Here is an 11,992-nt window from a genome sequence, read left to right as displayed (position 1 = left end):
TACGGCCAATTTTATTCTGCTGTAATGACTGATGAACTTCTTTTCAGATTTTGCCAGCATTGTGTGTTCTCATTTACCATACAGATATAAACGTAAGTAATTTCTAAAGTTTTAGATATTTAGATTCTTTGTTTTCTCTAGAGAGAAAATGCTGCAAGATTGTTTTAAGTGGCAAATTTTGAGTGTTAATTTATGTATAATTAAGTAGTAAATGCACAATTAAATATGAAGACCAATATAATTGTAGTCATTCAGAGCATGAAAAAGAAAGTGCAAACACCAATTCTGAAATATCTTTTCTAAAAGTTTTTTTTAATCCTGTAGTTAGCTTCAGTTTAATTCTGCCCCAATTTGTAATTTTGCATAGATGATATATAATGCATGTGTAGAAAAAATATGTCTAATTCTACATATCAGTCCAATCAAATATTGTGATCATGTGGGTAAATCTGACTTGTAACCGTTGGGTGCCTGACTTTGCAACCTGTTTCACTAAGAAAACCACATATGAAAATATACTTAAATAAACAGCAATAAACTATTGTTTTGTGGCACCTTTGACAACTTTTCTTCAGGTTTTCAATACTAAACCTTCAGTACTTCCCACATTCCTCATCCATGGGTTTACATATATTTTCTGAATAAAGTCCTAGAGGGGTGGACTTACCTCTTGAAGTCTTATGTTGGGACTTCAGGAGCAAAGGTCTGTGTAACTAAGGGATACTGAGCTGCTCTTCTCCTCCTCCTCCTGTCAGGACTTTGTAATGTTTTTGACTCTTGCTTCCTGTAGTGATCCTCCAATTTAGGGAAGCAGGAATTGAACCCCTGTGGTGGGTCTGGGGACAGAGCATAAGATTGGTGGAACTGTCTTTCGTTACTTCCATGCTGTGGTAGTGGTGTTTCTGCTGCTGTTTCAATGGTGAAGTGGGCTTGGCTCCACAAAATATTTGCAAACAGTTTCATTTGGGATTTTGCCAGGGTTTTCCCAGTGTAATGTGAGTGGGAGACAGCACATGGTGACTTTCCAATTCGTTATTTGGACAAACCTGAATGGTAATTCATAGCAAAACCAAACATACTTCTAACCTGTAGGCTTTTTGTCCCTGCCAAATTTGAAAGCTTTTGCAAGCAATGATTGTATGAGAGCTTCTTGAAGTAGATATGAGACTATGTGATGCCAGGTTTTGACTGATCTCAATTAGGGTGCCCGTCTTTTTGATCCTGAGAGTCAGGTGCTAGTTTGGAGGTACCAGTCTGGTCCCAGCCTCTCCAGTACAGGAGCAGCAAACCTATCTTTGGAGATGAGTCAGTGGTGCAGGTAGGTCAGCCAACAGTCCTGTGAGCGCTTCTGGCGGCTGCTGCTCTCGTCACCAACAGGGCTGTGGGGCAGCAAACTGGTGAGGCACCATCTCGCACTGCTTCTGCTGCGATACTGGCTCCACTGCAGCACATTCTGCTGTCCCTGCGGCATTAGCAGGTGAGGGCAGCAGCAGGCTGTGTCAAGAAAGCATTAGGTCTGTGCTGTCTGGTCCCTGGAGCTGCGTGGAAGCAGACGGTGGGTCAGGACTTCAAAGCCCTTCCTGTGTTTCAGTACTGTAGTATTTAGCTGTCTTAATAGCTGGAAATTTTAAATGGGTATCTGTTTTAAAAGTAGAGTAGATCTAGATACCTCAACAGATGATGTCCTCAGTGGGGTCCAGATTTCTCTTCCTGCAGTTCCTAACTTCATCTCTAAGTGATGGGATATCCCTCTTTCTGCTGGCTTTGTTTCTGCTTCAGATACTTTCAATGACTGTAACTTTTATACCTTTCTTTTTTTGAGGGCTCTCAAATCATCCTTGTCAAGTCATCAGTGACTTACATTCTTTAAGATACTAAGATTGCCCTGCATGATAGTCATTTCTCTGTGGGTTTTCGCTTTGCTTGAACAGTTGCCACCTTACAATAGTTGCTAGTCCTTTAGTTGGTATAAGAACTCCTTTCATTTGCTGGGGATTTTAATCTTAATATGAAGGCAAAAAAAGGCATACATCCAGGATAGTTGTGGTTTCACTTCAGAACTGCACTATGGATCAGAAATGCTAAGGTGTAGATGGATGGATTAGAGACTAAAGGGACTTAGGTATGCTGTAATCAAAAGATAGCACAGCTAACAAGTTATAGCAGTGCTACGAGGCTGGGTCGGTATTTTCTTCAGAAAGTTACTAGCACAACTGCTTATATGAGCTGGTTGTCTATCTTTGAAACGCAAATCAAGCCCAACAGTTCACCTTTGTGAGATGCTGTATGCTGTCACTTAACGCACCAACATGTGGTATTTAATTGGAAAAATTTTTGAGAGGACATACAGAAATTATTATTATGGAACAAATGGCCCCAGTTGTCATAGTTGTACATAATAATCTAACATTTTACTAGTTAGGTCTCATCATAATATTTGAGTTTTTCCTGTAACTAAACTGCACGCTCTTTTTTTTCCCCCCAGACATGTGGAATGTTGATCACTAAATTAAGAGTTCATTACCTGGATTTTACTGTTCAATGTCTAAACCATGTTCTTTCCGATTTGTAGATTCTTGTGGACACTGTTTGGGCTTTGTCCTACTTAACAGACGGTGGAAATGAACAGATACAAATGGTGATTGATTCAGGAGTTGTACCTTTTCTAGTTCCCCTTCTGAGTCATCAGGAGGTTAAAGTTCAAGTAAGTCTGGTTCAGTTGCTATTGAATAGCCCTTTGTAAGCTATTTTCGAAAAAATGTGCCTTAGAGTATTTATTAGTGGACTACCGAGATGAGCATTTATAGCTACATTTGTTGCAGGTAAAACTGAACAAAAAATGCTACCTACGCTGGGGAAAAAAGATTATTAAAATGAAAGAAAACTCAAACAAAACAGTTCTGATATGGTTTTAAGTAAAGTGACAGGTTAAACATTAACTTCTATTGTGTGATTACCAGGGGTGCCTTCCTTTTGTAGTCCTAAAATAGTTAATGACAACAGATTTTACGTTTTCCAGAATTCAAGTTACATGCACTCTTTTCTGTTGCTGCATACATGGTTGTGCATATTCTGTCTGAATAGCTCATGGAAATCAATTAATATTAGGGGGCCTTTTGAATGTTAAAATATTTGCAGATGCCAAGTCCTTTTAGTAAAGTAAATTTCTAATTAGCTACAAAAGGTAGGTTAACTAAGCTTGTTTGATTAATTTCAAAGACAAAGGGAAACTAAAGTTAGTTAACATGTAATTGATTTTTATAAACCAACCGTTGTAATTGGAAGCTTTTTTATGTACCTGTGCATTTGTCGTGTTTGTTTAGTTTGTACTTTGGATGAGACTTGGCTATCTTGAAATTTGTTGGACCTGTTCACTTGATGAAAAGGAGTCTCTCCAGTATTCTGTCACTTGTAAAGCATTTACTAACCAATACATAAAGATATAAAGTCCGTTTCTGAAAGTCAGCTGAGAATCAATAAGAAGAAAAGTAGTTGTGGGTTTTTTAATTCTGTAGTGGAGAGCTGAATGGAGAAATAAGCAATCTTGCAGACATAGTCAAAGCCTGGAAAACAGTTAATGTAATGTAACTCAGATCAGATATATGATGAATTAACTCTTCTGTTGTTTCAATATTCTTTTAATTTCTGATCTTTACACTTTTTGAGTTGAGCTGCACTGCATCTATTCAGTAAAATGCTGTACTATGTGTTTCTGTTTTGGTGAAACAGTACCCATTTTTAGGATGCAGCTCAGAGGATGAAGTGCTAAATTGTATTTTGCGAAGTGTTTTTATAAAGACATGTCTTTAAATGATCTTTGTTTTAGCAATAAGTAACAGCAAGGTCTTTAACATGCAATTTTTTTTCCTTCCCACTTTGGATATTCAGACAGCAGCACTGAGAGCAGTAGGCAACATAGTAACTGGTACTGATGAACAGACACAAGTTGTTCTCAATTGTGATGTTTTGTCTTATTTCCCAAATCTCCTGACGCATCCAAAAGAGAAGATAAACAAGGTATGATTTGTTTCTTCCTAACTTAATCTTTTTGTTTAAGAAATAAAACAGTAGTCTGTAGAATATTACAGAAGAATTTCTTACAGCTGTTATTTCTGGCATGTGAGCAATTTTGTATAAAGATGCAGCCTTTGAGGCTGGTGCTTAATTAGGGCTACAGCCAAACAGCCATAGTGAGGATCCATGCATTGGTGTTGATGCCTAGTGCTTTTTGGGAGGACTGATGGTTTTTGCTTTGGAGCATGATACTTTTTTTTTTTCATTTGCAATGTGAGTAACTGGCTAACTTGCATTATAGTTTTTTGGTTGAGTCCAGTGAGTTGAGTAAGATGGATATATTTTTTTTCCACTCCACCTTTTCATAGTGGAGTTTGTCCTGTTGGCCATCTTCACCTTCAAGGAAGTAGGGAATACCACTGTCCTTTTCTGAAAACGGTCCCTGTGTTTCCTCTCCTTTCTTTTGGCAGAGGTAACTTTGCTGCTGCAAGGACTGGATGGAATAGGGGGAGTTAGATGAAAGTGATCAGTGCCCTCTTTTCCACAGCTCTATTTCATGTTAATTGTGTTTCTTTGGGTTTTTTTTTGGTTTTTTGTTTGTTTGTTTTTTGGGTTTTTTTAATCATTGTGCCATCTTCCACTGCAAAGATGGGGCTGGCTGAGGAGGAGCCTTTTTTGTTTAGCTTATGTGATTCCCCCATTTAGTATACCATTGAGGGGAAAACTGTGAGGAATCTGTTTCTTCAGGCTCTGTCAACTGCCAAGAGGTCTGAAGAAGTTATCTTGGACAGTTCAAACTGCTGTGATTTGTTTCTGCCTGCCCTTCTAGCTCTCAGAAAAGAATGATGAAGCTCCTTTTGAATGCCAAGAAAGAAACTATTTTTGTATAAGGGGAATCTATAAACACTTTGAGTTTTGTTTTAAGTGTATTTTGTGAGGGGCAAATACAAATAAAAGCCAGATATACATTCCTAAAAAATGGAACCTATTATGTTTTTTTCCTGAAGTACTTCATAATTGGCTGCTTGCCACACCTGTTTGTTTCTTACTTACGGTTGGAGCCTTTTTAAGATGTTCTCGATTGTCTTGACAAGTCTCCCCCTTTGTAACCAGTAATTAGATAGATGTTAGCTATGCCAGTGAGCCACCTGAAGGAGGTAACTGCTGAGTAAGGTCTCAGGACTGAGAGTCCTGTCCAGTACGTAACGGGAGGCCTTGAACGAGCTCTCTGAGCTTCACTTCATGTTTCAGGAAGAAAATGGGAGCTGGAGTTGGTCTTCCTTGTGTCAGCACAGAAAGCTGCTACTGAGCTATGAAGTCAAATATTACAGGATAAGTCCTTTTTTATATGAGGTTTTACTAGTTTTTCTATTTTCTTTGCAAAACTGATCTCAAGTTTAAAACACAGCTGTGACTTCAGCCGTGCAAAGTGGGTATAAGGTTTAAGTCAGTATTGCTCCCCGTGTATGGTGACACTCCTTGTGTAAGTAATGATCTGGCCCTGTGAATTAATCATATCAATTTTACATTGATCCCCTGTGTGTTTGGCTTTCACAGTGCAATAAAAGTTTGTGTGCTAAAAGTGCTATTGCGGAGGAAACCTGGAGGCTCTGTTTAGTGGTTGGTCATGGTATGATTTTAGGTTTTGAGGTTGTTTTGTTGGTTTGTTTTGGGTTTTGTTTTGTTCTTTTTTTTCATCCGTTGAGTATTTTTTTAAAAGTGTTCTGCTTTTTTATTTTGTCCAATTGTAGGAAGCAGTTTGGTTCCTCTCCAATATCACAGCTGGAAACCAGCAACAAGTTCAGGCTGTAATAGATGCTGGGTTAATCCCTATGATCATACACCAGCTGGCTAAGGTCAGTCAAACTATCAGCTATGCAAGTTGTCATCCGCTTTTTATAAATCTGACACGAGGAGTCTGTGATTTTTAATAATAAGCTTGACAGATGTTTCCATGGTGGTTTTAATAAGCTATTAATTTTATTTTTCAGGGGGACTTTGGAACACAAAAGGAAGCTGCTTGGGCAATTAGCAATTTGACAATAAGCGGGAGAAAAGATCAGGTATGTGTAGTGGGATTTCAAATTGTCACTAACACGTTGCACATGCAGCGATTTGTAAGAATCACAGTGTTGAAAGCATGTTTTTTTCGTTATTTAGGTTGAATACCTTGTACAGCAAAATGTAATCCCACCATTCTGTAATCTGCTCTCGGTAAAGGATTCTCAAGTGGTACAGGTGGTGCTGGATGGTCTGAAAAACATCCTGATAATGGCTGGTGATGAGGCTAGCACAATAGCTGAAATTATAGAAGAGTGTGGAGGTAAGTGCTTATTAGACTTTTAACAAATTCATTGATATTATGGATATGATTATTATGGATATTGGTCTGTCTTCCCCTTGCTGCTGTTGGTATTTACTACAGCATTTTTTACCATGGGCTATTTGAATAAGCAAGTGAGACTTTTGTACTGAGAGAAATGACATTTTTTTCCTATTTAGTTCGGTTTAGAGGTGGTCATGTTGAAGGAGCTTTCTGTAGCTTAGGTATTTTTTAGGTTTAAATGAGAATTGTACTTCTTTTCATTTGATTATTGCATGAACTTTGTTCTGTGGTAAAACACACAATTCTTGCTTTAGTTCATTGCCTTGGAAGCAGTTGTTGGGATCATAATTTCATTACAGACCAAAGCAGGATGAGGAGTCTTTTGGATATTGCAATCCAAGTTTTAACACGTGCTAATGAATGTATTATAGTAAGATAGCAGTAAAGGGATGTTGAAGAACGTACTACAGTGGAAGTTTTTCCCTTGTATTATTCCATATCCAGTTTGAAAATGGGACTAGTGTTTTAAGCTGCTCTTGGTGTGAGGCTTTGTCACCTTGTTTTAAACTTGTATGCAACACACAGATGTAGCTACTTCCTTTTGGTGATATACAGAAAGCACAGCGACTGAAACGAAAGCTTTGTAGTAGACAGAAGAAGTATTTAAAAAAATGAAATACAGAGAGTTTTATCTAAAAGGAGAGAAGATTCCGTTATCCCTTGTTCATAAAATGGGATATTCCATGGCATGCGAAGGTTCGCAGAATACTTGTCTTTCCTCTTACAGACAAAGATAGCTACTGTGTAGATAATATTTGCAAACTGAGCTTCCTCTTTTCTAGTATGTTTCAGTAGTAATGTTTCATTATTTTTCTTAGTTTTTTCAAAGTAGTCAGTAACTCCAGTTTAAACTTACAAAACTCTTCTCCATTTTCTTTTATTCAGGGTTAGAGAAAATCGAAGCCTTGCAACAGCATGAGAATGAAGACATTTATAAACTAGCATTTGAAATCATAGATCAGTATTTCTCTGGTGATGATGTAAGTATGCTACAGATTGAAGAGTATATGTGCTATGCTGTTAGCTTAGTAAGTACATTGTCATTTTTCCTCAGTTCCAGTTGTCATGAACATAGGTTATCTGCAAAGTTAGTTTTCCTGCTTCTTTTTCGGTTCAGCTTCCCTTAATTGAAAGTCTTTGAAGAGTTTCTCAATACCAAGAATTTTCTTTAGCAACATCAAAATGACTGCTTTGGTTTTGCCAAATAAATTGATTGACACTGACCTAATTTTGTCACACTGACATCTAAATTGACATTTAATTACTTGTGATTAGAATCTAAACAGTTCTCTGGCTCTCCTTTTTACTTTCTCATACATCAGTCTTTGGAGGGGGGGGCTGGATCTTTAATTTCAGATAGGTCCCTGTATTTCAGCTCTAACTGCTCAGTCTGGATTCTGCATGGAAGAGTCATCAGAACTGTTAACACTTTCTGCAACTGATTGATCTAGATCACCTGATATTTTGTTGCACCCCGATTAGGTATTTTGACCCTTTGTGTTCTAGCTTTTTCTGCTACTGGCTGCTTGTGAGTGCCTCAGAAGCACTTCAGCAAGCGGTTTGAAGGCAAATAATAATTATCTTTTCTAGGCCACCCAGGGTGTCTGTAGTTCTGCAGCCTAGCAGAACTATGTCTTCAGTTCTTCTCTTAAATTGAACTCTCTAGATACCAGCTCTAACTTTAGGACTCATTAATTTTCAATTCATGGGCCCATCATGTGATTGCAAAGTTAGTCACCAGAATTTAAGATATGTGAAAAGTTCCCTATGGTTGTAATGATTCTGTGAGCAGTGTCTAATAGTCTCCATAACGGCTCTGAGACTGCTGTAGCTAACTGAAGAGCACAGTGTAGTTGGCACGGGTGGAAAAATAGCCCTTTTGGGGTTAGTACGCCCTTTTGTGCATTTACTTTTTACATAAACTAATGCAGTTTAATCTTTGCCTTATTTGCTGAATTTACCTCCTTTACTCAGGAGTGAGACTTTACTTCAGATTATTTTTTATACTGTTACCATGTTTTCTGGGGCTTCTGAAACTTGAAATTGTAGAAATTCCATGATTGGGAGATAGGAGGTAAAACATAAAACCAGACAAATTTTCAGGCAGTAACTATAGGTAGGAGAATGACACTTGTCGTTTGAGGACTGGTGGGGAAAAAAGAAAAAAATCCAAATTGCCCTAGGGAGACAAGAGACTGGTTATGTTAGCCTGCGTGGCAGTGTTAAGATTGACTGCACAGGAGTATTTGGGCCTTCTGTCACTTCAGGATCTTCTGTATTCTCATGAGATGTTGCTGACTGCTAGACATCCCTTCCCTGTTAATCCCATCTGCTCCTTTGCTGAGCCTTGTAAAGTGCACTTTAGGACTAGCACTAATGGCTTCCTGACTTCAGTTTCTTGTGTTAAAGGCATGCGAACTCAGGTAATGTTACTTTGTAGTACCCCTGCAGGAGGCAGAAGTGCTAATTTATCAACTCACAAACATTTTGCAAAGCATTCTGAGACCGGATTCAAACTTCATTTGGGCATGACGTGCCCCACTCTTCCTCCTGCGGATTGTTGCTGTCACCAAACGCCTTAACCTCTCCTCCAATTTAGGTTTGTCACCCAAAGTAAAGAGAAACAAAGATTTTAGGTGAGTCACTTCTGACATCCGCACTACTCCAAGGCCAGATCTCGGGAAGCTATTGAGACCACACACAAGGGCTCTTCCCTGCTTCAGAATGGCACACAGTTTGAAACGAGGCATATGGTTCCTGCAGCCTGGTTTGTAGAGGTGGCACATTCAGATGCAGCTGGTAATTTGGAGGAGGATAGTTAGGGTTTGAAGTTGTGCGTATTGATGCTACTGACCATGTTGTTTGCTGTTCTTAGAGGCAGTAAATACCTGAATTCTAACAGCTCTGAGGAAGTTGGGTGAAGTTGGATGCTGATCCCTTTCATTCTGTATCCATAGAGTAATGAAGTACTTTTGGTTTAAAAAAAAAATTCAGATTGCGTTTATGAGAGCTATATAAAACTGCTCTGAAATGAGTAATTCTTAAATCCTTCAGATTCTGATAGGAGATACTGAGTACTCTTTTAAGCTTTATATAAGTATTTCTATCAGCTGCCGATAAAAAAATATTTTCATATTGGAAGAAACCGGGAGAAAGTACAAAACTAATTTTGGAGTTCACAAGTAGATTAGCCAACTCCAGACGTACTAAAAATTGGCGTTTAAAATTAAATCGCACAGCTAAAATAACAACTGCTTTGACCAAGCAGCAACCCAGTCTCTAGCCATTACAATTTTCTGTTTCCCTGATGGTATTAGAACTGAGTCGATGTGGTGGTGTTGTTTTTAAACATATTTGAGGAATTGAATTGGAAAAGCTGATCTAATTTTATTGCAATAATATTTTTAAAAAAAAAAGAAAAGAATCTCTTCTGTGTGTACTGAATTGTGCAGGGAATTGGCCTCTCATGTATTTTTGTTGTTGTGTTTTATAGATTGATGAAGATCCCAGTCTCATTCCTGAAGCCACTCAAGGAGGTACTTACAACTTTGACCCAACGGCCAACCTTCAAACAAAAGAATTTAATTTTTAAGTTCAAAAAAGTGCAGCTTCTCTGTCCCACACCAGTATGAAGCACCACCAGATGGCTACCAAGTGAAGAAACAAAAGGCTCCAAGACACACATGCCTCTTCGTTTTGATGCTTCTAAAGCAAGCCATGTATCGGTCACTTTGCAGTTGCCAAACGTCACTATCACATGGACTGTAAATGCATATGCATGATCTCTTAAACTGTTTCAGAATTCTTTTTAACAGTCCCAACTACCTTTTTTTGCCTTTTTCCTGGTGCCACATGCTGACAACCGCAATCTGCAGTTTTGTTAAGAATATTCCATAGTGGTGGCACATTGGCTTTCCACGGAAAAGTAGCTTCTTTGGAAAATGGTGCGCTGTGGATCAAGACACTTTGGTATGATGCGTACATTTTGGAAGACCTTACAGGGGCCCAGTTTGCTCTGAGCCTCCATCATCGTCCTCCACAAACATACTTTCATATACTTTATGTGGAAGAATAGATTCAAAAATGCAAGCCAAATGAATTTCATTGGTGAAACTGAAATAAAAGTAACTTAAAAAAAAAAACACTTGGCAATTGATTAAACACTTAAGTTTAAAACAAACAAAAAAAACTACTTCAGCTATCAGTAATTGATGTGTGTTCATTAACTGCCTCAGAAACCAGGGTTGGAGAATGAACTGTAGATTTGGACTGGTAAAGCTTTTGCCATTATACCTAATTTTTGAGAACAGCGAGCCCTATTTGACCACTCACTTCAGCCTGTGTGTTCCTGCTGTTTTGAAGTAATCAAATGCTGTGCATGGTATTTTACCTGAGCTACAACCTGTTATGGACTTGAACTTCTGTTTAAGCTGAAAGCAAGAGTCCCAGACTGTAGAAAAAAAAAAAAAATTCTGTCCAAAAAACGTATTAGTTAAAAAGAATCTTGCTTTCAACTTTCAGTAGTCAATATATTTTGTTTTAAATTGATAATTGGATATGGTTGATTTATATTGGGTTTAAACTGTGGAGCTTTCATGTTTACTGTAATTTAGTCTTAAACTATTTTTTACTTAGTAACCAGTGCTTATGATGATGTGGTTGGCAACAAACCAGCAACTACTTAGAAGCGTCATAAAAGCTTCATTCTTGGAGTATTGGAAGAGTAATTCAGAAATTAGTCTCAAATCTTATTCACATGATTAAAAAAGATACAAACTGGTTGCTGTGTGAGGCTGTGTGGAAGCTGCCGTTATTCAGCATAAACCTGATGTGCAGCGCACATTAAATAACTTTACCTAAGGTATGTGAGGTCATTGCTTTTGGAAAATCGTCTGACCCAGTCATTTTCAAAGGGATTTTGGTATTGCTGGGGTGAAGATCGATAATTTTGAAATTCTGTAAGCTATCACACAAACTGGTTTTGTTGCTGTTGTTTACTGGGTGTAATTTCCCAATGCATTGATGTGAAGGGATAGAAAAATCTAAACTAATTTAGTTATTGGATGTGGGTTGTATTTACTGTGATGAAGATAAGGACAGATGCCATCAGAGCTTTGTGGATCAGCTGTTTTTCCACTGATGAACAACGCATAGCAGGTGTGCATTCATTAAATATATATCTGCCAAGGTGGAGCCACTTTAAAGAGTGAGTTGTCTTGTATCTCAACTGGATACAAGCGTATGTTTAAACTGCAAGATTTTTACTTGCTAGATAATCTGTTTTAATATAGTGGTTTGGCCTCTGATTATTTATAGGTTTTATAAATTTTAGAATCAATTTCTCTTTAAGGTGGCTCAGATTTTTCAACTCTTGTGCACATAAAATTGAGTTGAAGTTCATTGTGCCTTTTTTCTTTTCCCAAAAGTTGAGTTGAAGCTTCATATGGTAACTGCATCCTATTCACACACTATAGTCTAAAATCTTGAAACTGTGTGGTGTTCGCTAAAAAACTAAACAATAAAGAGTCAAAGTTAGGTAAGGTCACAAAGTTTTTGTGAGATTAGAGTTCCAGCAGATGTTATTGTGAACAA

At 37.9% G+C, this 11,992-nt stretch overlaps 1 protein-coding gene across 1 annotated transcript in view; it reads left to right on the top strand.

Moving 5' to 3' along the window:
• Positions 1–10,920, top strand: part of KPNA3 (karyopherin subunit alpha 3) — a 50,987-nt gene extending 40,067 nt beyond the window's left edge. The window contains exons 10-17 of the mRNA XM_087756640.1: positions 48–92; positions 2,573–2,704; positions 3,889–4,017; positions 5,766–5,870; positions 6,006–6,077; positions 6,175–6,337; positions 7,286–7,380; positions 9,894–10,920. Of these exons, the coding sequence (XP_087612766.1) occupies positions 48–92; positions 2,573–2,704; positions 3,889–4,017; positions 5,766–5,870; positions 6,006–6,077; positions 6,175–6,337; positions 7,286–7,380; positions 9,894–9,992 (840 nt within the window). The 3' untranslated portion in view covers positions 9,993–10,920. The remainder of the gene's footprint in view (positions 1–47; positions 93–2,572; positions 2,705–3,888; positions 4,018–5,765; positions 5,871–6,005; positions 6,078–6,174; positions 6,338–7,285; positions 7,381–9,893) is intronic.
• Positions 10,921–11,992: the final 1,072 nt, after the last annotated feature.

Source organism: Nipponia nippon, unplaced genomic scaffold, assembly GCF_047370975.1.
Source record: "Nipponia nippon isolate SJK-2023a ecotype South Korea unplaced genomic scaffold, ASM4737097v1 scaffold_2, whole genome shotgun sequence".
Classification (NCBI taxonomy): Eukaryota; Metazoa; Chordata; class Aves; order Pelecaniformes; family Threskiornithidae; genus Nipponia; species Nipponia nippon.
Note: the sequence above shows the minus strand (reverse complement) of the source record. Positions and strands in the feature narration are given on the sequence as shown.